This window comes from Coffea arabica, chromosome 3e, assembly GCF_036785885.1.
Source record: "Coffea arabica cultivar ET-39 chromosome 3e, Coffea Arabica ET-39 HiFi, whole genome shotgun sequence".
NCBI classification, from domain to species: domain Eukaryota; kingdom Viridiplantae; phylum Streptophyta; class Magnoliopsida; order Gentianales; family Rubiaceae; genus Coffea; species Coffea arabica.
The window spans coordinates 1,478,360-1,503,576 of record NC_092315.1 but is presented as its reverse complement, the minus strand read 5'-3'; the positions used below and the strand labels follow the sequence as shown (position 1 = coordinate 1,503,576).

Sequence of the window (25,217 nt, the reverse complement as noted above, 5' to 3'; positions counted from 1 at the left end):
TCTCCTTCCTCGTTTGACCTTCCAGAAATCCTCGTTACCCGCAACTCCCCCATTGCCTATTTCCTCTCAACGATTATCTTTACGTTTTCTATGAATATATTTTTTAATTATTTTTTTATTTCATATATATCAAATTATTATAATATATATTAAAAAAATTGCAATCCAAACACCATATAAATTATTCTCAATTTTTTCCCTCCTTTCGTTGCGTCTCTAAATCTAGTCAAATGATAATCGTTGATTGATGGATACCAGTACCAATACAGTATAATTTGTCTATTATGCACAATTATCGTGTGTTGGTCACTTTGTATCGAGTTCTTGAGATGGAAAAATGGTTCTGTTTGAATTGTAATTTTACGAAGTTTTCATAGAAAATGTATATATAAAATAAAAAACTAATTAAAAAATGTGTAAGACAGAAAAGTGAGACATTTCAATGCATAGTTTTCTACTAAAATGTGTACATGTTTTCTCCTACTATATAAGTAGCTTTTAGTAGGAGAAAAAAGGCATGGCCGGAGAAGTGAGTTTTCGATGCATGGGAGTCAATTACATGCGCCATGTGAATGTTTTCTCCTACACGCAGCTTTTAAACATTTTATTATTCTTATTTTCCTTCAAAGAATGTATCATTTAGTACCAATCACTTGTTGGCCCTATGCATGCTAAGAATGACTTTCCCCTGAGGGCATTGCGTTTTTTCTCGAAAAATATATTAGAGTGATGTGATGTATATAAAATAAAAAATTTAATTTAAAAATATATTAAGAAAAATTCTAAAAACTCACGATCGTGCACTTAAACAATTTTAAAGGGTGCCATATGCAAAAAAATGACTTTCTTCCATAGCATCCTGAATGACACAAAATTATTATTAGTCGTGCTTTTTTTGTGATGGAAAAGGATACAGACGTTAAATCGTGAAAAGGCATACCCAAAAAGTTAAAAAGGGATCTTTTTTTTTTTATTTTATAATAAGAAAAATTAAAAGAATCTTGATTGCTACAGTCTCACCTTTTTTCCCATATTATGGAAGATTTCAGCTGTCAGTGGCATTTATATATTGGCCTCTTCTGACTGCTCATGTAAGCGATGAATAAGTAAACAAACGAGATCCTGTCTTCTTCAACAGCTGCAGACTACAGAGCAGCGGAGTAGTACTCTATTTTTCTACAAAGAGTAGATATTTCCTATGCAATTACTGATTTAAGAAGGCTTCCTCGTTACGAGTGTACAAACTTGTCAATGGAGTAGTTGCTTCTATTTTGTCTCTTTTCTCGACTTATTTTGAAAATTCTTCTGAACAATAGTAACCACATCGAGTTTGCTTTCATTTCTGTTGAATTTTCTGCCCACAAAATTGCTAATGCAGTAGCAGGTGAATTTTCAGTTTCCATTGATACGTCTCTTGTGTTTACTTTGACATAACTCAATTTTCCGTGCTGAATCTAGCATCTGAAATTTTGAGCTCTTTGCTTGCCGCACATGTATTTCTACGAAGTTCAGGGAACCAAGTACTACAAGGTTGTTTCTTGATAGGTTCAGCTGCTGTTAGACTAACTGATGCTTGTTGCTTTGCAGAGGTAGAGGGGAGGAGGATCGTCAAGTTGACTTACTAATTACTATGGCCATGGCTTCTAGATCCTGGCTAACATCCCTGGAGTGTTCAACCTCAACCATCCCATCGTCAGAAGGCCTATCTTTTCTTTCAGTTTTAAAGAACTGGTCGGAGTTCATTTTTTTATCACCATGTTCCCAGAGGATTCTTTTTTCTTCAGTTGACCTTCTTTTCCTAATCGTCTGCCTTGTATTGGCTGTCCGAAAGCTATGTTCTAGATTTTTTACAGAAAAAAATTCAAGCTCTGATCTTGATAAACCTCTACTTCCAGAAGAGAGGTCTCAGCTTAAGGTCACCCCTTGGTTCATAGCATCCGTAGCCGTGACTGCTCTTTTAGCTCTATCTTATATAGCCATCTGCATATTAGCCTTCACTCGAGGCGTTCAATCACCATGGAATCTCGCAGAAGCATTCTTCCTTCTGTTTCAAGCGGTAAGTCATGTTGTGATCTTGGTTTTGGTTGCTCACGAGAAGAGATTTGGTGCTGTTACTCATCCTATGGTCATTCGAGCCTACTGGGCTGTGAGCTTGATTGTTGTAGCTTTATTCTCGGCCACTGCAATCACTCGTATGGTAACCGTTGTTGGGGAAAACTTGGATCAAGAAATGAGAATAGATGACATCTATTCCTTGGTTAGTTTACCCTTTTATGTGTTTCTATTCATAGTTGCCATTCGAGGATCATCGGGACTTACTGTGGTTGAGGATCTAAGAGTGGAGACGCATGATTCTGTTGATGCAGATGTTAATATCAGTGGCTTTGCCTCTGCTTCTTTGATCTCCAAAGCAATGTGGCTGTGGATGAATCCCTTGCTGAGTAAGGGATACAAAAGCCCTTTAAAGATGAATGAAGTGCCAACACTTCCACCGATTTTTCTAGCTGAAAAAATGGCAGAACAATTTGAGGTTAATTGGCGCAAGTCTGGTGAGAATTCAAAGAACCGTGTGATCTTTACATTGATTAGATGTTTCTGGAGGCATATTACCTTCACTGGTGTCCTGGCTGTTGTGCGGTTGCTAGTTACATATGTTGGTCCTATCCTGATCCAAACATTTGTTGATTTTGCTTCTGGGGACAGAAGCAACCTTGCTGAAGGATTTTATCTGGTATTGATCCTCTTGGTTGCAAAAGTTGTCGAAGTCCTTAGTTCACATCAATTCAATTTCCAGACCCAGAGACTTGGTATGCTCATTAGGTCCTCTTTAATCACTGCCTTGTACAAGAAGGGGCTCAGACTTAGTTGCTCCGCTAGACAGGCTCATGGGGTTGGACAGATTGTGAATTATATGGCTGTGGACTGCCAGCAACTCTCTGACATGATGCCCCAGATGCATGCTTTGTGGTTGATGCCATTACAAATTGGAATATCTTTGGTTCTTCTGTATCTATACATGGGCATTTCAATGCTTGTATCACTAGTAGCAGTTTTTGCTGTATTGATATTCACACTCGTGATTGCGCGCAAGAACAATTTCTACCAGTTCAATCTTATGATGAGCCGTGATTGTAGAATGAAGACAACCAATGAGTTACTTAACAATATGAGAGTGATCAAGTTTCAAGCATGGGAAGAGCAATTCAACAAAAAAATCCTGCAATTTCGCGAAAAGGAATACGGGTGGCTCAGCAAGTTCATGTATGCAATTTCATACAATATGGCACTACTTTGGAGCGTCCCAGTTGTTATAGCAGCTCTTACCTTTGTTGTTGCAATTTTAATGCATGTGCCCCTTGGCGCTGGAAAAGTGTTCACTGTGACGACAATCCTGAAAATTTTACAAGAGCCCATCAGAACCTTCCCACAATCTCTTATGGCAGTTTCTCAGGCAATCATCTCTCTGGAGAGGTTGGATGGGTATCTGACGAGTCATGAATTGGACACTAAGACCGTGGAAAGAGAGGAAGGCTGCAGTGACCGAATAGCACTGCAGGTCAAAGATGGTACCTTTTCATGGGAGGATGAAGGAGCAGAGCAAGTTTTGAAAGATGTCAATTTCCAGATCAAGAAAGGGGAGCTTGCTGCAATTGTCGGAACTGTTGGATCGGGGAAATCTTCCTTACTGGCTGCAGTTCTTGGTGAGCTTAAAAAAATATCAGGAAAGGTATGCATCTCATTTTTATCCTTTTATCGAATCGATTGCCTAACGTATAATGATATATATGATCCTACTTCTTGCTTAACGCATTGTACAGGTTAGAGTTTGTGGGAGCACTGCATATGTGGCACAAAGTTCATGGATACAGAATGCAACTATCCAAGACAACATCTTGTTTGGTTCACCCCTAAACACAAAGAGATACAAGGAAGTAATAAGAGCTTGCTCACTGGAGAAAGACTTGGAGATATTTGAATATGGTGACCAGACTGAGATTGGAGAACGTGGAATCAACCTTAGTGGTGGCCAGAAGCAACGTATACAACTTGCAAGAGCAGTATATCAGGATTGTGATATCTATCTTCTTGATGATGTATTTAGTGCGGTTGATGCTCACACCGGGACGGAGATATTTAAGGTCAGTGCACAGTCTTGTGCCAATTTCCGTTGGTTATTGGATTTTGTCTTTCTTTAGATGATAGTTTATAGATATTAGACTATGATCCTGCATAATCACGGTAATATTTGGGCAAGTGATGGGACTGCATGGAAACCTAATGCAAAATGAATTTTTGCAGGAGTGTGTGAGGGGAGCTCTGAAACATAAGACAATCTTACTTGTGACTCACCAGGTTGACTTCCTGCACAATGCTGATCTTATTCTGGTGAGTCTAAGCAGGCTCCAAATTATGACGTTCGCTTCTACTTGATAGGCAAATTGATGACTTCAGTGATCTGAAGCAGTCTCATATTTATGACTTTCTTTCGTCAGTTTATAAAAAAGAGAGTATACATGCAGGGTTTTAACATTCATAAATATTTGACTGTGGTTTCATTAATTCATGTCTGAGTTTGTATCTAGATGTTTTCACTTAGTTGATTTAAGTAGTTTACATGTGCCATATCTGAAGCTAACACGTATTCTGCACATAAAATTTTCATTATCCACGTTTGGTAAAGTTTGATCAACTCCACCTTTATTGCATCTTAGATATGGAAGCTTCCATCGTAATATTAGCATGTTTACATGAAAGTGAGTATGTTGCACAGAATCTCCCAAACAAGGCTATAATGCTAAAGCATGGATGAAAACATTAAACTAAAATTTCTGTAGCTCAAGGTGCAATTCTTGTGCCAGGTGATGCGCGATGGGAAGATTGTGCAATCTGGGAAATATGATGAGCTTCTTCAATCTGGGATGGATTTTGGTGCACTTGTAGCTGCCCATGAATCCTCTGTAGACCTTGTAGAAAGGAGTGCAAATAATTCTGATGAAAGAACACAAGAAATATACTCCCCACGCCCACTCCCCATAACACCAAAATCACCCCACTCACCAAAGGCATTAACGCCCATATCACCTGTATCAGGCCAGGGTGATCCAACTGATGAAAGCTGGTCCTTAGACGAATCTAATTCTGAAAAAGGCAATTCCAAGCTCATTGAAGATGAAGAGAGAGAAACTGGTAAAGTCAGTTTAGCTGTCTACAAGCAGTATTGCACTACGGCATATGGATGGTGGGGAATAGTAGCTATTGTAGGTTCATCCCTGTTATGGCAGCTATCCCTTATGGCGGGTGATTACTGGCTTGCATATGAGACTTCAGGAGATACTCTATTCAACCCTTCGTTGTTCATTGAAACGTATGCAGCTATAGCAATTGTTTCGTGCATACTGGTGGGCATCAGAATGTTCTTTCAGACGTTTATTGGTCTGAAAATAGCTCAAAGTTTTTTCAGTCAAATTCTTGAAAGCATCCTTCATGCGCCAATGTCATTCTTTGACACCACTCCATCAGGAAGAATATTAACTAGGGTAAGTTTCACCTCCTTGTCCAGTTGGAAATTTATTATAACTCTCTAGTACCTGGACTGATAAAGGATCTATTTTGCAGGCATCAAATGATCAATTCAACATTGATATATTGATTCCATTTTTCTTAAGTCTGACGATTTCCATGTACTTCACAGTAATTAGCATTTTGTTTATCACCTGTCAATATGCTTGGCCAACAATATTCCTCATAATCCCACTGATTTGGCTCAATTACTGGTACCGGGTATGGACATTTTTCCATCTATTTGATTTCCATTGTTTTGAATTTTCATTTTCTGAAAACTGCTGATCTTTGATGGCTATGTCTGGCATCCCTTCAATAGTATTGGATGTTTTGCATTTTGAGACTAATAGTAGATGTGTCCTATAGATTGAAATCCTATGGAGATTGGTGAGTATTTGTGTCGCTATCTTGTACCGAGTATGTAGCAGAAGTTTCTTTTCTACACCATTCATGGTCCCATAGAATTCAATTTCGCATCAACTAATGTTCACATCAGCCTTGGTTTTAACATACATCAGAGGCTTTGCCAGCATATGTTTAAATTAAATATGCACTAGACACCAACCTGCCATTGTCTTCCCAGTAACGGATCTTATCCATTTTATGGTTCAAAATTTTTTGGCTTGCAGGGATATTATCTTTCCTCATCTCGTGAACTAAGCCGTCTTGATTCAATCACCAAAGCCCCAGTCATCCATCACTTCTCAGAGTCGATTTCTGGTGTTATGACCATACGTGGCTTCAGGAAGCAAGAGAAGTTCTTTCAGGAAAATTTTGATAGAGTTAACGCAAATCTGCGCATGGATTTTCACAACAATGGATCTAATGAATGGTTGGGTTTCCGCTTGGAGATGATTGGCAGTTTTCTGCTGTGCGCTGCCACAGCATGCATGGTCTTGTTGCCAAGTACTATTATAAAGCCAGGTGGTATTCTTTATAATTTAGAAGTATGCAACTCCTTGTGAAACGCATATTTCCTTTAAATCTTATACAAGGCTGAATTTATATATATCTACCATCATCATACATAAAAGGAAACATCCACAACAATGCCCAACTTGCATGTGTCTCTCCAACTGGCATGGATCCCATACCCCTAGCCAGTGTCATATCAGGAGCTAAACAATAGTTACAATAAATTATTCTTTTTTACATGTTTACCAAAAGTATTTAAATTTGGTAACAAACAAAAGCAATTGCAAATTTTTTTTGATGGAATGAAGAAGATAATGCTAAGCTCAATATTTAGATTTCCAAAGTTTGACATTTTGGTTTTCATGCTATCAGAATACGTTGGCTTGTCTCTTTCCTATGGCCTGCCACTGAATGCTGTGCTATTCTGGACTGTGTACATGAGCTGCTTGGTGGAGAACCGAATGGTTTCAGTTGAGAGGATAAAACAGTTCATAACCATCCCATCTGAAGCTCCATGGAGGAATAAAGAGTATGTTCCACCTTCCAACTGGCCAAGCCATGGTGACATTGAAGTTACCAACTTACAGGTAATCTGCTTACATTTCACCACAAAAGCTTGGAGTATTTGAGCAGCTTTAGCTGCATTCCTTATAGCATGTAATTCTAATAATCTTACTCTTAAGTTGACAAAAACCTTACTGCAAATTGAAGATTAATTAGGATTGTTTTTCTTCTTCTCTTTTAGCACTGGGACTTAATTTTATTGGAATTTCCACAGAGGGAGGTATATATGCACAATGTTTATGATTTATTTTGTACTATTGCCTTGAAGGAAATTAGGGAATACCATTAGTTAGCTTTTATGCTTGTTTAAGTCCTAGACAATGCGACTGATGTTGTCCAATATTCAGTAAATATACTAGAAATCCTTCTGAAAACGCATGTTGCCTGAATCTTGATTAGTAGGAACTGGGTGCAATGTGCAGAATGGCTTTTAATCAATCTTGTCCCGCAATTTGTGGTTGGCATGATACATAGTAGTAGTTTCACATAAATTATGAAATTCATGTGCTTACCCATACTAGCAAGTAGACTTTTTTCTTGCGTGTGGAAGCTCTTGGTGAATCTCTATACCTGACTTTGAGCAGGTTAGGTATCGAACAAATACCCCTCTTGTTTTGAAAGGGATATATCTCAGAATCCATGGAGGAGAAAGAATTGGTGTTGTTGGCAGAACTGGAAGTGGAAAATCTACTCTCATCCAAGTTTTCTTTAGGTTGGTGGAGCCTGCGAATGGCAAGATTTTCATTGATGGGATCAACATTTGTCAGCTAGGCCTCCATGATCTTCGATCTCGCTTCGGGATCATCCCTCAGGAACCTGTCCTTTTTGAGGGAACTATTAGAAGTAACATCGACCCCATTGGGTTGTATTCAGATGATGAAATATGGAAGGTAGTTACTACATGTCATTTAATGATCTGAGTTTCAGATCTTGTGGTATTACATTCTGACACCTGGGCGTTATCTGTCATGTTTTCCTTGTCTGTCCAGAGTCTTGAACGTTGCCAACTGAAAGATGTAGTGGCTGCAAAACCTGAAAAACTTGATGCTTCAGGTCTCCATTGCGGATCTTATTTCCCTTTGACTCTGCATTTCTGGTTTATGTAGACTTAATGGTAATACTTATATTATCTTCAGTGGCTGATTGTGGAGACAATTGGAGTGTGGGCCAGAGACAGCTTCTCTGCTTGGGGAGGGTCTTGCTGAAACAGAGCAAGATCTTATTTATGGATGAAGCAACAGCTTCTGTTGATTCCCAAACTGATGCTGTGATTCAAAAGATCATTCGTGAGCACTTCTCAGCCTGTACAATCATTACCATAGCTCACAGGATACCCACTGTCATAGACTGCGACAGGGTATTAGTCGTAGATGACGGTCAGTTTCTCGCTACTTTGCTGATGAAGCATTCATTATTCCATCGTTAAAATTTTACAAAAGCTCTTCCCCATTCATTACAAACAGTCGAGTTTCATAGGATATTAAGTGCTCACTATATCATGAATTGTTTAGACCTCCAATTTGAGTTCTTTTTCCCTCCTCAACCCATTCAATGCTGCTGCATCTGCTTTTTGATATTTTGAGGCTTCCAGTTCCAAGACCTCTTTACAGAAGCTACAGAAGTTACATTTAGGTGCTCTAATTTATGGCTTTGGTGTTATGTTCGAACAGGATGGGTAAAGGAATTCGACAGACCATCTAAGTTGCTAGACAGGCGCTCGCTGTTCGGGGCACTGGTCCAGGAATATTCCAACAGGTCATCAGGATTATAGCACGTCCTGCTCTCCAAAGGTGCTGGAGGTTGCAACAACCAGGTATTTAAGCGACTTGCTCCTGCACTTGGGATTGGGAAATCAATCCTCTCTACATCTCTCTCACACCTTTTCTCTTGGCTGCTTAGAACCCAATTTTGAGGAGTCGAGAAGGCAAGTGAATGAGGAGGGATCTTGGTGATGAAATTTTGCCTTTCTTTCTCCTGCTCAGAGGCAGGCAACTGTGGTGAAGTAGTAGTAGTAGGTTCGTCAATAAAGTTACTATGACGGCGGCCTCGAGAGAGTCGGGCCGGTAACGCTGCAACAGGGTTGAAATTGCCGCGATTCTGGACTTTGCAGATCTTTTGGAGATCAATAATCTGTTAGGCTAGCTTTTCTTGTAGACATCTGTAGCATGGCGCTAATGGCAGATTCTTGTACATCTAGAGGATTAGTTCATCATCAATTCTGAATTGTTTGTGGTTAAGAATAATCAGAATAGATGGGACTTATCCAATGTTTTTGCAGGTACATTCAGCTTTTTCTGAAAATAAGCACATTTGTTTATGTGCATCTGGTATGATCATGAAACAAATGATCCATCAAGAAAAGTTTACGAGACAAATGCTAAAGCTATGTTGTCAATACAGGAACTGAAGGCCTTACATCTCAATTGGATCCTTTTCTCGTGAGGAAGTGCTGCAAGATTTCGCCCCACATTTTATGAAATCCCACGGCCATGAAATCCAATACTACTATTTTGCATCCTTTTGATTTGACATACCAGACACAATATCTACTTTTATTCCTCGTTCTACTGCGTTTTGCAAGACTAAATACTCACATTGACGGTGAATCCTGGACTAGTTTTTTTTTTTTTCTTTAAATTGGGTAAGTAAAAATTTATTATTAGCACATAAAAACAAAACCAACAAATGGGAGGTTTCAACTTTCAAGTCAACAATTCTAATTTATACAATTTACGCACTATGATAATCCGATAGCACTCTAACATGTATTTTTGTATATGAAATCCAGTATCAGTTAACTACGAGATAACATTACAATACAGTTCATTTAAGTATAATAAAAATTTTGAAAATAAATATTAAATAATTCTCATTCTTCGAGAATAATAATAATATTAGTATAAATATATTCTAGATATATGAAAAACTTAAACTTGTCACACTTTACCAGAAAAATTTCTTCATACATTGTGCATTGAAGTAACTTTTTCAAATACCCCAAGTTCTATAATGATTATCAACAATTAGCTGTTTGGTAAATCATCTCATACATAATTTACAATTTCACCAACACATTGTACAATTTTCTCATCAACCACGTCACACAATTGTAGAAACTATGAATTTACTTCCAATCTCTCAATTCTCAATAGTAGCCCTAATACTACAATTGAAATTGTGATTTTTTTTTCCCCTGAAAGTAAAACCGCGAAACCCATCAAAACCCTTTCCTTTGCGGAATCCCATTTCTCTCCAGGGCCCCCTCTCTCTCACACGCGCACGCACAGTGGAAAACACACGTACTCTCTCTCTCTCTCTCTCTCTCTCTACACGTATAAAACAAGTCAAATTTTCAAAATTGATAGCCTAATTTTCATATTTTCGGCAGATCGATCGCTCCAATATTTGATCTTCTATTTCCCAACGGACTCATTCATCAGAAGCAAGCACTAATTCCAGTAGTATTAGTTCTCCCTTTGTTTTTATCTGTTTGCGGGTTAAATTTCGAAACCCTAATTTAATCTCTCCCTTTTCCATCAATTTATGCTTCTTCCTTTCCATTGCCCATACATTTCATTATTGTAGCCTCATTTTTGTTGTGCGTCGGTGAATTGATAGAGAATTTGCCGGCAATGGTTTAGGTTTCTCGATGATTTTTCGGAGGTTTTTTTCCCTGCTACAGTTTGTTAGAAATCCAGATTTTGTTTATCCATGGGTGCGTTAACGAGTAATAGGAAGCGCGGATACGACTTTAGCAGCAGCGTGAATTACGGAAGCCTAGTTTCAAATTCACCTGTTTCTAAAAAATCCAGACTTCCGGCGTTTATAAATCAGACTACAGGTCGGACGGACCGTATAACCGCAGTTTTCCAGTTTTTTAGGTATCCCGTTGAGAAAACTTTGTTCAAAAGGGAACCTCATGCCCCTGTTAGACGGCACAGAGGTGTGTCTTCTGTGAATTTGGGGAATTCTCCTTCTAAAGTTAGTTACAAAGACGGTTCAGCTGACGAAATGGGGAACCTTTTGAGTGGGCAATATAAAAGTACGAAAAGAAGTGCATTGGATACATTGAGGTTTAATGAAGAAGATAAGAAGGCGACTGAGATAGCTAAAGAGGAGGTGCAGGAGGTTTCCGAAGATTCCAGTATTGAGGAGGTTGAGATTTTAGAGGTTAGGGAGGACCAGACGTGGAAGGACGGTAATGGGGTTGTTGATGAGGACTCGAGGAAATTTGATGGGATTGCTGTGGATAAGGATTCTCGGCCATCAAGTTCGTCAGCAATGACAAATGTGAGTGATGGGATTTTGAAGGTGGAGACTACAGAGAAGTTGCTGGAGTCTTTGTCGTTAAGTCAGGAGTTGGGCGTTCCACAAGAAAGCGTGCACAAGAAATTGTTATATGTTGCAGAGAGGAGGAATGATAAAATTAACTCGTTGAATTTTCAGATTGAATATACTGAGAAGCAATTGCAGCTACAACAGTTATTGCGTCCCCAGAAGAAAGAAGAAGCTGCTAAGAAGGTAATCTTTTTGAGCCATGAAAGTATGGAATTTTCTTGCTGTGTATATTTATTTATTTATTTTTGCTTACTTTGCTTGCATTTGATTGCAGGATGTGACAGCAGAAGCTTTTAAGCCTCTTACTGAGGAAGAAGAGACTGAGGTTAACCGTGCTCTTTCTAATTCCAGTCGGTATGAGTTAATGCTGTCTTTGTTTGCCTTTAAATGGCTCCATATTGGTCCATTTTATGTGCTGTTATCATTTCATTTTTATTCTGTGGTTTATGTACAGGAGGAAGCTTTTGGTGACCCATGAAAATTCAAATATTAGTATTACAGGAGAAGTTTTGCAGTGCTTGAGACCACGTGCATGGTTGAATGATGAGGTGAACTTTGCTTTTTTGTCAGCTTCCATGAACTTGGTGAAAAGACTTCTTATCGAGTTAGCACAAGCATTTGACAAAGTTTTTTCCTCTGTAAATGGGCTTTCTTCTTTTGCAGGTTATCAATTTATATCTTGAGCTTTTAAAAGAAAGGGAGAGAAGGGAGCCTAAAAAATTCTTGAATTGCCATTTCTTTAACACTTTCTTTTTCAAAAAGGTCAGTGAGCTCTCTTTTCCGCATTTAGGCAAGAAAAGGTTGATTGGTTGTAATAACTTCTATATGTATTGGTTCTTTTAGGGCTTAGACTTGAATGTGTTATTGTACCCATTTGTCAACACTTCATGCAATTTGCTCCAAAACTTACAAAATAGAAAATTAGAGTAAAAAGGCTAAGTTTGGAATTTGAATATCAGTCTTCTAGATTTTTACCAGCATTTTTTAGCATCTATGAGATTGGAGAACTTAAACTGTACACTTTTTGGGAAGCATTGGAGGCCTGGGGCCCTGGGCATGAAGACTTCTATTGCAATTATGAGTTTTCCTATTACATAGTACATGCATAGAAGTGTGGAAAGATGGATAAGCTTGAAAGAAAAATTGGTTGTGTTTTTGTAAGGTGAATATAATACTAAGGATGGAAATCTATTGCTGATGTTAAATATTGACTGCTAAGTAACATATGCCCCGTCATTCTCAAATTCTCTGCATGTTAAGGATTTCCAATTTGTTGGTCAAATCAAGTTAATGAAATTCTAGAAATTGGACTCCTGTTGCTTTTTAAATATACGGTGCATGCTTCGCTGAGATCTAGGTGGATTCAATCAATCAACTAAACCTACTTTGTGATGGTTTCTAGTTTTTTTTTTTTTTTTTTTTTTTTGAGAATGCTTTCTGCTTTACTAGGAAAATTTTTGCGTGAAGTTGTTGTAGAATTGCAACTTATTCATTTGAAAGAATTGTGAGGTCATGAGTTTGATATATGATGTGATTTGATAGGTTATCCTTAGATTTAAGAACTTTTTTTGTCTTCTATGCCTCAATCAGTTTTTTGGGTGACATTTGAAATTGCAGCTAGTTAGTGGAAAGGGCGGATATAACTATCAATCAGTTCGGAGATGGACTTCCCAAAAGAAGCTTGGATATTGTATCTTTGATTGTGATAAGGTAGGATCCTTAGATCCTTAGGTTGTTTTTGTGGAGTACTGGATTTGATCCCTTGGCTTAGTTTAAAGTTAGATGATGTTTCTAATTTATTCAGATTTTTGTACCAATTCACAAAGAAGTCCATTGGTGCTTAGCAGTCATCAACAAGAAGGATGAAAAGTTTCAGTATCTTGATTCGCTTGGTGGAGTTGATAGTCAAGTGATTAAAGTACTGGTAAGCTTTTTTTTTTTTTTTTTTTTTAAAGTGCTTTGAGTCCTCAATTACAGGGTTGATAAAGTTGTCAGAGGAGTTGACTCACTTCTATGGTCTTCAAACAGAGTCATAATGGGCCTTACTCTCACTAGTTTAAGAAATCCAAAACGAAATGTCCCATATTGTTGTCTACATGTTAGCTGCAATTCTTCAATTGTTCCTATGATTGATTTAAATTTTTTTTCTCTCTCATTATAAAGAAGTAAAAGAATGTTCTTGATACATAAAGAAAGAAGACAAAAGTTTTGGTGTTTAACTCATAGTGCTATGTGGTGATGAAGCCAGTTTTTTGATATTTATATCTCCAGGCTAGATACATTGTAGATGAAGTCAAGGACAAGTGTGGCAAAGGGATTGATGTTAGTTCCTGGCAGCAAGAATTTGTTGCGGACCTTCCAGAACAGGAGAATGGGTACTGAAGTTTCTTTTTGGTCAAATTTCTGCTTGCAAAATGGTTTCAACCTGAGAAATAGTTCTAAGCTAATATCCATATCATTTAGTGATTTATCTTATGTCTAGGAAAACGTTCCTTGTAAACTGCTAATAGCCTAATACATAGCCCTTTATGTGTATGAAAGTTAGCAAAATTCTGGCCCTTCCCACCCTCAACAATAGCAGCAGGTATATGAAATAAATTTGCCTCGTGCATCTAGTGATATTTGGATAGATATTTGACATCATATCTATGTGTGCTCTCTGTTAAATTGCTTATAAGCACCAATTATAATTTGAGGTTAAAATGTGGGAGGTTAAAACGCCTACTATATCCTGTCTTTAGTTAGTGAATCTCCTCTTTGTCATCTTCTTCATTCTTAGCCCAATTTCGACTTTTGTTATTGCAATATAGATCGTGTGAAATGGCAGTCATCATCACTTTCACAGGATACCTGATTAGTCTTTTCTGCCATTTACCTTTGGGATGCTGTTCACTTTCTGTTGTTAATTGTTGTGGTTTGCTCATGTGGTATGAGCTTAAATGATTGTCCCTCTGTTTTGTCACTGGTGCAAAAAGATTGATTTCATTTAGCTCTAATATAACTGTACAAGCGAAATTAAGAATTCTTCTCCATTTTTCTTTATGAATTGTTCAATAAAACAAGGTTTTTGTCTGTGTTATGAGCAGATTCGACTGCGGTGTGTTTATGATCAAATATGCCGACTTTTACAGTAGAGATATTGGACTCTGTTTTAATCAGGTAAATGCACAACCTGAGAGATATGGTTTATTTATGTCTTTTAAATCTTCTTGAGCCTGCGATTAGCTTGACTTTACAGGATTTCGTTATTCTTTCCTGTTTGAATTTGTTGGATACTTCAGATTCTGAAGGAGATTTTAGTTTAGTATTGCAGAACATCAGAAGGAGGCATGTGCAGATTGTTTATAAACCGCAGTGTATTAAATATCTTCTCTCTGTGATGCTGTCGTAGTTCGGTGTTGAGATAGCCATAACATATTATTCCATGGAGCATTCATGTCTCTAGTTGTATGTCCTCTGTTTATGAAGGGATCAGGGGTGTATGTTATGTCAGATGAGAGTTAGCTGACACTGAATTGGTGAGATAATTAACTAGAAAGGACAGAGTTATCATGGGCCAAAGTAAAAAACAAAGTGTTTATTACTTCCGGTTGTACCATTAGCAGATTTGGTTGTGTATTATTCTAACATTAGTAGGATTGGACAGCATTTCATGGAAATTTCTGAAGCTTAGTTGATGCCTGCAGCTGCCATGTTTACCCAGCGGTTAATGTCAGAATAGGTTGTCTTGATTGTTTGGTAATTTGTAATCTCTGTCTATTGAGCTTTCTCTGTCTATTGAGCTTTTTCGTTATTCTGTGCACCTGTATGTCAAAGATCAAGGTATGGGTGGGGGAGACGAGGTTTACTAGGGACTTAAGCATGTTATTCATTACTGCTTTTAATATCTCCAAATGTCTTAGTTGCTGCTTTAGCTTTAGATTGAAAGGGCTCTTCTTTCTAACTTGTGTTTTCTTCTTGCCTGTAGGAACACATGCCATACTTTAGGCTGAGGACCGCTTTAGAGATTTTGAGGTCAAAAGCTGAGTGATCATTTGAACTTCTGGATGCTGTATATTTGCTAATTGACAGATCATGGATATGCATGAAAATGCTGGAGAACGAGGAATGAACAGATTAAAACAAAAAATGACATCACTTGACATCCTGGTACGAGTGAAGTGGCATTTTATCTTTGCCCAAGAGTTTGGTAACCTTTTTCCCCACACGTGAGCCAAATGGACAGCTATCAAGTTTTTTTTTTTTTTGTTTTTTTTTTCTTTTCCTGGTATGGTTTTGTTTGGGAGCTTGTGGTTTTGATGCTGGTCATCTTCTCTGAGTGACTGCCTATTATTGGTGTGCCGAGTAAAGGTTACCTTCATCGGAGATGTAATCTCTGGGGCCCTTGTTTCACTAGGAAATTGGATTGATTCTATAGTGGTCTGCATCAATTTTTTTTTTTTGGCTTAGAATGTGAAGGCATGTATACTGCAGGATCAGGTCTCCATATTGTTAATCTTGTCTGTTTTTCCTCGTATACTTGCATTCATTGACGGAGGGGTTTTTTGCGCATTCATATCTTTCCTTTCCCTCCCCCGTCTGCTGACAGATCGCCTGTAGCAGTTTGGGTGCGGTTGGATCCATGTTCCTGGATAATGTAGGACAATGTGGCACAGCACAATTAAGGTCTCCACTCAATTTTTTTTCAAACAGGGATTGGGACGTTACCGAGTTTTATGGCTTAAAACAAAAAATACGTCTACACCTGTATTCCAACTCGCAAATCAGATTTAGTGCTTCACAAGCCCTCTTTTCGCTACGGGTATAAACGAGACGAGATTCTTCTGTCAACAGGCTCTTAGTAAACATAAACGGAGGGGAAATAAAGGATTTGGAAGTGGGTAAAGAGTGAAGTATACTCCCGAAAAATGAGAAGATTATCCCTTTCAGTACAAAGCGTACGTCTCCAAATCATTTCAACAATCATCAAACAAGAAGTCCCATAAACCCACCAACGAAAGAAGACATCACTCATTTTGGAATACATTCTCTATACAACCAACACCACCTACGAATATGATTTCTTGCATCATTGTTTGAGCCAGCAATTCTGAATGTTAAGCCTCAGCTTATACAACTTGAGTTACAACAAAGCCTATAAACGTCTCAACATTGCAATGACCACGTCACTCCGTCCTCTGCAACCAGTGCACTAGGCAACTTTCGAAGATCTTGTGGTTTATCCAAGTGCATGATGCAACTGCACTGCTGATGCCATTCTTGACAATCATAAATGTCCACATTGATACATATTTGACAAGTACTTTTCAGCTGTACCAAATTGTGACATGCAAAAGTCAGTGGATATAAAGTAGATGCGGGTCATGACATTTACAAGATATTTACCCCTTAGCGATGCACCCGCTTTCTACTCAATATTTCTTGTTCCTTCAGACGATGTTGGAATCTGGCAAGACGAGCCTGTAGGCTGACCAGACTTGCTGCTTTACGTGAAAGCACAAAACTCAACTGTGTCACGTAATTATCAATTAGGCTTCCGGGTTGATCCACCTCCGCGAGTAGTTTCATTTCCTGAAATCAGGAGCACAAGTTAGGCTGATAAGCAGTGGCACTAACAAGCATCTCTCTACAAAGATCAAACCTTTCTTTCACACCCAGACATTTCAACTGGCATATGCGCTCAGTAAAGTTACTATTTTACACTATAAGAATCCACGAGGTGCAAGCATAAGTCAGAAGCAGCATGGAAAGTACACTTACTTCACGAACAATCTCCATCTCCATTGTGTCTTCAATTTCCTTTCTATGGGCAGCAATGAGGGCCTCTTCTTCCTTCACAATCAAAACAGTGAAACTACCATTTCAGCATCTACTAGAAAAAACTACTCAACATGCACAAGGAGTTTGCTTAAGCACACAACAGAAACCAACCTCAAGTATCTCATTGATACTATCTTCATGAGGTTGCTCAGGCTCATATTGCTTAGACCCAACACCATTTGTGTCGGCAATATTCACATTTTGTTGTTTATAGCTAGACGACGAATCAAAATTAGCAGCATCTTTTCTTGGCCAATTTCCCAGTTTTTCGGGCCTTTCATCCCTATATGTTTTCCGACGGGGAGGAGACACTTTCTGCACTTTCTCTTCTGTATCGACTGGAATCTGAGGATACACCTTTCGACGTGGAGGAGAAACTTTCTGCACTTTCTCTTCTGTATCAGCTGCAATTTGGGAAAATGATGTCAAGTTAATTTTCTGACTTGAACCACCATGACTGTTTTTCATATCAGACCTCTCCTTGTCGGGAGCACTGGAAGTTGCTGTACTTTCCTCCAGTCCAGAAGTATAATTTGATGTAAAACTAGAAGGTTGTTTATCAACATCACTTGAAGAATTGTAAGAAGTAAATTCCTTTTGTACAACCCTTCTGTTATCCACTGCTTTAGATTCCTGATGTTGGTCCACCAAATCCTCTACATCAGCAGAGAAAGAAGAAAATGGTGCTGATGAGGATTCCTTAGTACTGGAAGGTGGTAATGAACTTGAACCCTGATCCTTTTTTGTATTTCCACTTTTGGAGAGACTTTTAACCCTGTTCATATGATGAGCTTTAGTGACATAGTAAACTGTTATGTTATAACTCAAATTTGGTCCTACCCACCACCACACAAAAAAAGGAAAAAAATCTCAAAGAGATGACGATACCTATCAGCATATCTCAATGTATTGAGTGTGTGTTCACATGAACCAGCATTAGGAGAAATGCACGATATCATAACAGTCCTTGAGTTGCCGACAAAGGAGTCACGGAGCACCTCAGTAAGTTTGCTCCCACGAAAAGGAATATGGATCTGGTCATTGTCCAAGGCACGAATACACTCCTTAAGAGCCAAAAGACTCTTGTTAATTTCTGCTCCTTCAATCCTTAAACAGAATAAAAGTAGCGTTTGAGTGCAAAAGTGGAGCTTATTTTAAGCACATAATGAGTTAACGTGATACAAACAAGAAGAATTGCTCAACTAAGTAAAACACTTTGTTTGAAGCATCAAAAAGAAGTAAGAGAGAAGAAGAGACTTTTTTTTGAGAAGAAAATACGTTATTTAGCCAGAAAGCAATTAACAAAGAAAAAATAACTAATCTCTGAAGACGAGGTACTACTTTAGGCACTCATAATCAAGGCAATAAGAAGGCATTCTCATTGGTAAGTCAAAGATAAAGCCAAATGAATGTTAAATCGGATCAAACTCAAGAGGAAATGGCTGAGATCCAACTCCCTGCCCATGCGGCAGAAGGTTTGAATGACAAGTCTTGTAAACACATTTCCCACTATTCTGCAAAAAAACAAAAGTAGTTTCAGGAATTATTACCGTGTTTGCCGGTCAGTGTCCGTTGTATCAGCACCTCTCTCGCTACCAGCAAGATCAATGAAAGAAATCTTCCCAACAACCTTCCCGCTCCTGGATTCATTTCCGTCATTGTTCCTCCTGGAGTCTTTAATCTCATTATGCTTTTTGATAGCAAGTTGTAATATTGCATGTGACCGCGACGATTCCTCATTGGCACCAGTAGAACCTGTACTTCTCGCCGCATTTCCCCTCTCAATAAATTCTTTAACAATCTGGACATCAGATACTTCAAATTCTTGTAGTCCAACAATGCAAACTTGTTGTCGTCCATCTTCTCTCATGCACAGTTTTCTGCATTTGCACAAGAAAATGAGTAACCAAAAACAAGCAAACATCACCATTATCAAGCACTTAAATGGAGAACTTCTCATGATTGTTGCATCAAGCAAGAAACCTAACAACGCCAAAGAGAGTACTAACTTCCTGTCACTGAGAAGATCAAAAAGTTTTCCGCCATATATCTCAAAGAAGCTGAGCCACAACTTAAATCTCTGATTACGATAAACTGGCTGATGCAGCAATCTAACAATGTCTTCTGCAGCTCTAAGAGGTAATGGCTGCATTGTGTATGTCTTGCCACTCCCTGAAGAAATCACAAAGGAAAAGAGAGAAGAATGTAATTTAGTAGTATCTAACACGATTAGAATGAACAGAGGCCCATGACTAGTCAATGATTCAGAGAAAGGTCCACAAAACCACTATAACTACAGGAAACTAACTATCATGCACCCTCAACAGTTGACTAAGGAGAGGTGGTGTAAGGAAATATGTGTCATTCAGACCATTTTAACATAAGAAGTTGCCGATGGACAAGATCATAACCAACAATCCAACAAAAGAGACAGAAAGTACCTGTCTGGCCATATGCAAAACATGTGGCTTTTGTCCGCTGGAAGATGGTAGGAATAATTGGTTCTACAGTGACTCGATATACCTGATCCAATTGACAGAAAGAAGGCTTAAAACCTTCAAGGGTCAAAGAAACAAAAGTGGACATATTACAGAAGATGCAAAAATGAAAACAGTTACTTCCCAGCCTACAAATGCAGAATACATACTAGTGACACGCAGATGACCCCCAAGGAAGACTCACACAATTAGAGAGAGAGAGAATCACCTAAGTACAGCAGCACAGAGGCACGATAAAAGACTTTTTTTTTTCTTTTATGAACCAAATTCACAATTACTACAACCCCCCCCCCCCTCCAACCCAAAAAAAAAAAGAGGAGAGAGAGAGAGGAACTCTCTTCACAGAAATTTCAGAGCAATGCAGTATTCAAGGCTAATTTGTGCTACCCAAACATCAAGGGTGTTACCTCGTCATTTGTCACATGCTCATCCAGAACAGCATCAAAACAAAACTCATGCTTCTCAACGTAGGCAGTCAAGTCAACCTTCAAAATAAAATTATGGATAGTGTCATAACTAATGCGGCTAGAAAGCAAAATGAAAGAAACATGATTTTTATATTCAGCTTTCATCATCCTAAATTTCCTATGACATGGTAAAAAATTATGAAGCCATCATTTTTAAATGGTCGAGATATATACCTTTAACTTCGGTTCATGAACAGTCAAATAAGCATCCTCATGTACAGTTACAATGTCATCTTCTTTACGAGCAATTTCCTTCTTGTTCAAAGGTCTTTTACGCACCTAAGACAAACATGAAAATATAAGATGAAATGTCCTGTCACAAGAACAGCAAAGAGTGGCAAAATAGATCAGTATACATAAAAACAGCAATAAAACTCAATCTCTGCTGCAAATTGTTATTGTACAAGAATTTTATGTTATCTTATTTCATAAGAAATACTACCAAAGATTAGACATCATAAACAATGTACTTATGGTAGATGAAAAGTATTTATTAGAAAAAATATAAGAGAGGGGGTTGTAGCTCCATAAACTTCCAACCTTTTGTTTGAATGTACTTCAAATTGGGAATTCCATGGGAATAACAGGATCTTTAGTGTCCACAAAAAAAAATGGAGGGTTCTATGGATGCTTCAATTAAAAATTCGGGAAGAAAGAGAAGTTTTATGGTATGGTATCGAGATTGTTGGATATCTTCAACAGAAGATGAGGTAAAATAGATCAACAAATACTAAATCAAAACTTTCAAACATTTGAAATGACAATAAACTTTTCAATGTGACATCCAGTCCAACTTACATAGACAACACTCTTAGGATTGTAACAAATGGATGTGTGTCCTTTTTTCTGATTAAACACATGAGCAGAAATTGCATATGACAGAAGCGTAAAGGAAGTATATGTCACTGCAACCCACATTTGAAGATATTACTTCCAATCTCTTAGCAGATGGGAACATAGAAAGTTTGCATTAGCAACATCCCAAGAAGAAATAGTAATTAAACTTTCTGATGGAAAAAGCATTAAAAGATACGTGTACATATAGAAGAACTGCAGCAAATGCAACATTGTCATGCTTAAACTGAGGCCATATAGAAAATGGTTGGTAGAAGAAAAATAGAACAAAAGCAACAACTCTTGCAACAATACGAAGGCTTAGACAGCTCCTAGCAGGTCTTGAATTTACAGACCAAACCAAAAACAAAATGACAGCTCACACTCTTGTTCACACATAAATGCCATGTCCCATCAACAAACCAATAGCCCAAATATATACTCTGTACCCCACCAATTACACAAAGAAACCCAAACACAAATCCACGCATAGACACAGAGGGATGTTGGGGAGAGTGTTTTGCAACAAGAACAACGCACCACAACTTTAATCTTAGCCACATTGTTTTCTCTTGTGTTTATATCTTTTTCACTTGCAAGAAATCCAGATGGAACATCTGCATCAGTTTGTCCTTTTTGAAGCTGACTGGGTATCACCTCAAAATCACTGTCAAATGCTTTACTCACAGCTGGCATGAAAGGTGACGGCTCAAATGGTTCCGAAATGACATGCTGAAAGAGGAAATCAAAGATACCAACCATAAGTATGTATTAGCCGTCAGCAAATAGATATGAACAACCAACTACACACCCAAATTCTGCAGTATAATGTCATCACAACAACGTCAGAATTCATAACCATCCCAGATGATTATAAATGACTACATTTACAATTTAGTAAATCTACACATAAAATTTAACTGTCTTTAGATAGCCACTAAATTAAACAAGGAAGCTAATACTCAAAAGCCAAAATGATGTGAAAGCATATCTCATAATTTTTCTTTCACAAAAGAATTTCATAAACATATCTGACATGTTGTAATTCCTCATTTGAATGTAATTCTAATATATGTCATCATGTGCCATAGTGTAGAAACCTGATCAACAAATAAGAATCTCCATTGAAATAACTTGCACTGAGGAAAAAACAAAATGTCTAAACCTGAGAGTAAATGCTAAAAATCCCTTATCAAGTGCCCAACATCCCAAATCATATAAAGGGAACTAACAATTTAAAATAACCAAAATGGCACATTATCATTCCAAACCCTTTGACAAGTGAATGTACAGCAGGAAGCACCCAATTGTATCAAATTCGAAACTAAGGAATACCAGATAAATAAGAATCAAACCTCAGATAAGAGCTCTGTATCATCCATAGAGTGTAGGTCCAAAAGGCCAGCACCAAAATCCCCTCTAAATTCAGGAGAATAAAAGCCATCTGATGCTGCAAACCCACTCAAACTTTGGGAGGTAGGAGTGTACGGCTCAGAACCAGGTTCACCGTTAAAATTCAGGTTCCTCATTAGTTTAAAAAGCCTTTGTTTCTCTTCTGCAGATTGTGCTCCATAGCCCTTTTAAACAATATCAAGTTTCTACAGTTATTCATGAACTAATATAATATAGCTAAACTGATAGGATAAATACATGCAAATATAAGATTTGGCACTTGATATTTCTTTTTTTGATAATTAGATTTCTTCCATATCAAATGCAAAATGCAAAAGTATATGATTTTTCATTTCTATGAAATGTCCTTAAATAAAGCCAATTACACAAAGCAATTTCCGAAAGAAACTGTACGAGTTACCATTTATCAAACGAGGATAACGAAAACCCAGGAACCATCAAAAGATATCAAGCGACCTATCTCCCTCCCTCTCCCTTCCCCCCCCCCCCACCAAAAAAAGGGGAAAAAAATCATGAAAACGCAATAAGATATTCTGAAGCAAAATCTGGCGAGTCCTCGTATCAAATATCATTTAACTTCAAAGATCGAAGGTGAAAGCATGAATAACAGACTCTCAATCTAAGTAGAAGTTTCAGGTATGAAAACCTCAATGCCCAGATAATACCAATCGAAGCACCTGATTCTAAAAAGAATTAGTCAGTGCACTTTCTTTTGGTTCGATACAAAAGTTCAATCTTTTTAGACATTTCCTTGAAATTTAGAAAGCTGAGAATTGAAGAGACATTATAGGTAGAGAAGCACCTGCATGAGAAGGTTAGGAAGGAGCCGATGATCAATACCAGTAGAGGCCAATGGAGAGGCCAGATGCTGCAACCCGGCAGACTGAAGCCACCGCGCCATAACGGCGTCTCCAGCATCACCGCTGGCGGGGCCCCCATTGCCGGGGTGATCATACAGAGCAGTGGCGGCAGCATTGCTCTGCTGCATCTGGCCACCCATGTGGCGCTGTGATCGCCGCTGAGGAGCCAATTTTCAAGATCTAATTCCCAAAGCTTTCCCACCAAAAAAAAAAAAGGTAATACGAGTCACCGCTAAATTCCTAAAAACACTTAAAAATCTGCCAAAACCGAAGAAAATTTTTAAAATGCTAAAATTTACTTACAGTGAGGTGAAAAGTCCGAATCAAAGCGGCACATTAACGAATTGAAACGCCCAAAATCCAATTCAAAATCAGAAATTTCGCCGGTGATCACAGAAATGAGATTAATCGGAGTTAAAATCCGCCCTAGAAATGATCAATTCCACAATGCATGTTAGGTAGCAGAAATTAAAATAAAAAACCTTATCTTGAATCTCGATATCTAAGCATAAATTTCGCAACAGATGACGCAAAAAAAAAGGGAGCGAAAGCGGGAGACAGGGAGATCACCGGATGCCGGAGAAGAGTGAGAATTGTGCGATCTGGGGGAATGAATCAGGCTAACTGGGGGAATAGATCTGGGAGAAATGAGCAAAAAGCCCTAACTTGATGGTGTAAAGAAAATATAGAGAATTTGAAGTGTATGAAATTGAGTGGGTGTTGTGCGTGTTTTTGGGATTGCTTTGGAGGGATGAGAAACAGAGAGAAACTGAGGTTAGTATTTTATCACAAGCCGGAGACACAAGCAAGTTCTGATGGAGAAATTATATCTGTATAATCTACAATCTATATTCTAATCCCATATATCGTTTGTTGGAGATATTTATTGGAAGGTGATTTTTTTTTCAAAAAAAAAAAAAAGAAAAACTGAAACGGCTATATTTGAGTATGTGAAATGACATCTTTAGTCTTCACCCTGCTTGCTTATTTTCTCCATAAAGCTAAAAATTACCATATTTTGCAAGATTTTATAAAATGGGGAAGAAAAATAGTCTTTGTTTCGGGTACAAACTAAAACAAAATGAAAGCTCCGGAAAGTGTTAGATTTAAAAAGCAGAGAGGAACTCAGAGAAATTCTGAGCCCAATAAATTGAATTTCTGAGACATTAATCTCAACCACTATGCCTTCAAGTGATGAATTACAAATATTTTTCAAAATGGCCTCCCCAGTTTTGAATAGCTTCTGGGATGCTGCCTTGATTGGAGAAAAACTCTAATCAAAGTCATGGAGAAAAATTGGACATTCCATTCTCAGCACTTTTCTGATTACAAGCTGGTAATAAGATAGGAAAATGAAGGCATCGGCAGTGCCCCTTTTAAAGACATCAAACCCTTTTAATGTGCCAAGAAAAGTTTCCACCTTTTAATATACCCATCTTATATTACAGTTCTATTATGTGAACACCAAGTTAAACTAAACCCTTTTTTTTTTCTTTTGGGAAAAAGAATTGTGGCATTATAGAGAGTAAGCTAGTGAAATAGAGAGTATTTTACTGCCCTTGTGGCATTATTGTTCTCAGAAACAGAGAGTAATTTTCCTGCATCTCTGACCAAACCAGCTGTGGCATGGGCATGGGGCACAGTGTACAGTACGCATAGTTCTATAACTCTCGGAGTTGGAGGCAGCAGGCAATTTACCCTTAGCTCAAACTTGCATGCAGTCTGATTCTCTTGTCGTCACTCAAGCAGCCAGGGATGATTGACCTGACTTGTCCCATTATTTTCAAGGCAAAACAACTAGGCAGAGTGATGACATTTTTTTGTCCACTTCTATCAAACATATCAACTTCCTATACACCATTTTATCGCTTTCTTGATTCCACCAGTACTTACTGTAAATACTCAAATTTTGATATTCTCCTGTTCTTTCTTTTTTTTTCTTTGGA

At 38.0% G+C, this 25,217-nt stretch overlaps 3 protein-coding genes across 6 annotated transcripts; 2 read left to right on the top strand and 1 right to left on the bottom strand.

Annotated features, from left to right (window-relative positions):
* The first annotated feature begins 1,020 nt into the window (after positions 1 to 1,020).
* On the top strand, positions 1,021 to 9,464 carry LOC113738101 (ABC transporter C family member 4-like). 3 transcript variants are annotated; one of them, XM_072084184.1, is made up of 13 exons: positions 1,021 to 1,160; positions 1,588 to 3,727; positions 3,819 to 4,139; positions 4,300 to 4,386; positions 4,860 to 5,537; positions 5,617 to 5,781; positions 6,192 to 6,486; positions 6,850 to 7,064; positions 7,626 to 7,931; positions 8,031 to 8,094; positions 8,178 to 8,417; positions 8,712 to 8,854; positions 8,941 to 9,464. In XM_072084184.1, exons 2-12 carry the CDS (start codon positions 1,631 to 1,633, stop codon positions 8,810 to 8,812), a joined length of 4,569 nt encoding a protein of 1,522 aa, XP_071940285.1. In that variant the 5' UTR covers positions 1,021 to 1,160; positions 1,588 to 1,630; the 3' UTR covers positions 8,813 to 8,854; positions 8,941 to 9,464. The 3 variants fall into 3 exon arrangements, with proteins under 3 accessions (XP_071940285.1, XP_027121085.1, XP_071940286.1); XM_027265284.2 differs by having other exon boundaries at positions 1,064 to 1,384; XM_072084185.1 differs by lacking the exon at positions 5,617 to 5,781 and having other exon boundaries at positions 1,064 to 1,384.
* Positions 9,465 to 10,204: 740 nt separating this feature from the next.
* LOC113733959 (ubiquitin-like-specific protease ESD4) lies at positions 10,205 to 15,597 on the top strand. Its single transcript, XM_072084183.1, has 10 exons — positions 10,205 to 10,340; positions 10,430 to 11,562; positions 11,654 to 11,733; positions 11,834 to 11,927; positions 12,043 to 12,141; positions 12,997 to 13,089; positions 13,184 to 13,303; positions 13,651 to 13,754; positions 14,466 to 14,538; positions 15,347 to 15,597. The coding sequence occupies exons 2-10, from the start codon at positions 10,753 to 10,755 to the stop codon at positions 15,407 to 15,409; spliced, it is 1,536 nt and encodes a 511-aa protein (XP_071940284.1). The 5' UTR covers positions 10,205 to 10,340; positions 10,430 to 10,752; the 3' UTR covers positions 15,410 to 15,597.
* A 659-nt stretch (positions 15,598 to 16,256) lies between these two features.
* LOC113738098 (kinesin-like protein KIN-13A) lies at positions 16,257 to 24,067 on the bottom strand. 2 transcript variants are annotated; one of them, XM_072084181.1, is made up of 15 exons: positions 23,842 to 24,067; positions 23,575 to 23,697; positions 23,214 to 23,464; positions 22,354 to 22,575; positions 21,539 to 21,730; positions 20,339 to 20,443; positions 20,105 to 20,182; positions 19,641 to 19,722; positions 19,209 to 19,371; positions 18,750 to 19,079; positions 18,088 to 18,306; positions 17,311 to 17,974; positions 17,140 to 17,211; positions 16,765 to 16,950; positions 16,257 to 16,689 (listed from the first exon to the last, which is right to left on the bottom strand). In XM_072084181.1, exons 3-14 carry the CDS (start codon positions 23,409 to 23,411, stop codon positions 16,768 to 16,770), a joined length of 2,508 nt encoding a protein of 835 aa, XP_071940282.1. In that variant the 5' UTR covers positions 23,412 to 23,464; positions 23,575 to 23,697; positions 23,842 to 24,067; the 3' UTR covers positions 16,257 to 16,689; positions 16,765 to 16,767. The 2 variants fall into 2 exon arrangements, with proteins under 2 accessions (XP_071940282.1, XP_071940283.1); XM_072084182.1 differs by lacking the exon at positions 16,257 to 16,689 and having other exon boundaries at positions 16,760 to 16,950; positions 23,842 to 23,981.
* Positions 24,068 to 25,217: the final 1,150 nt, after the last annotated feature.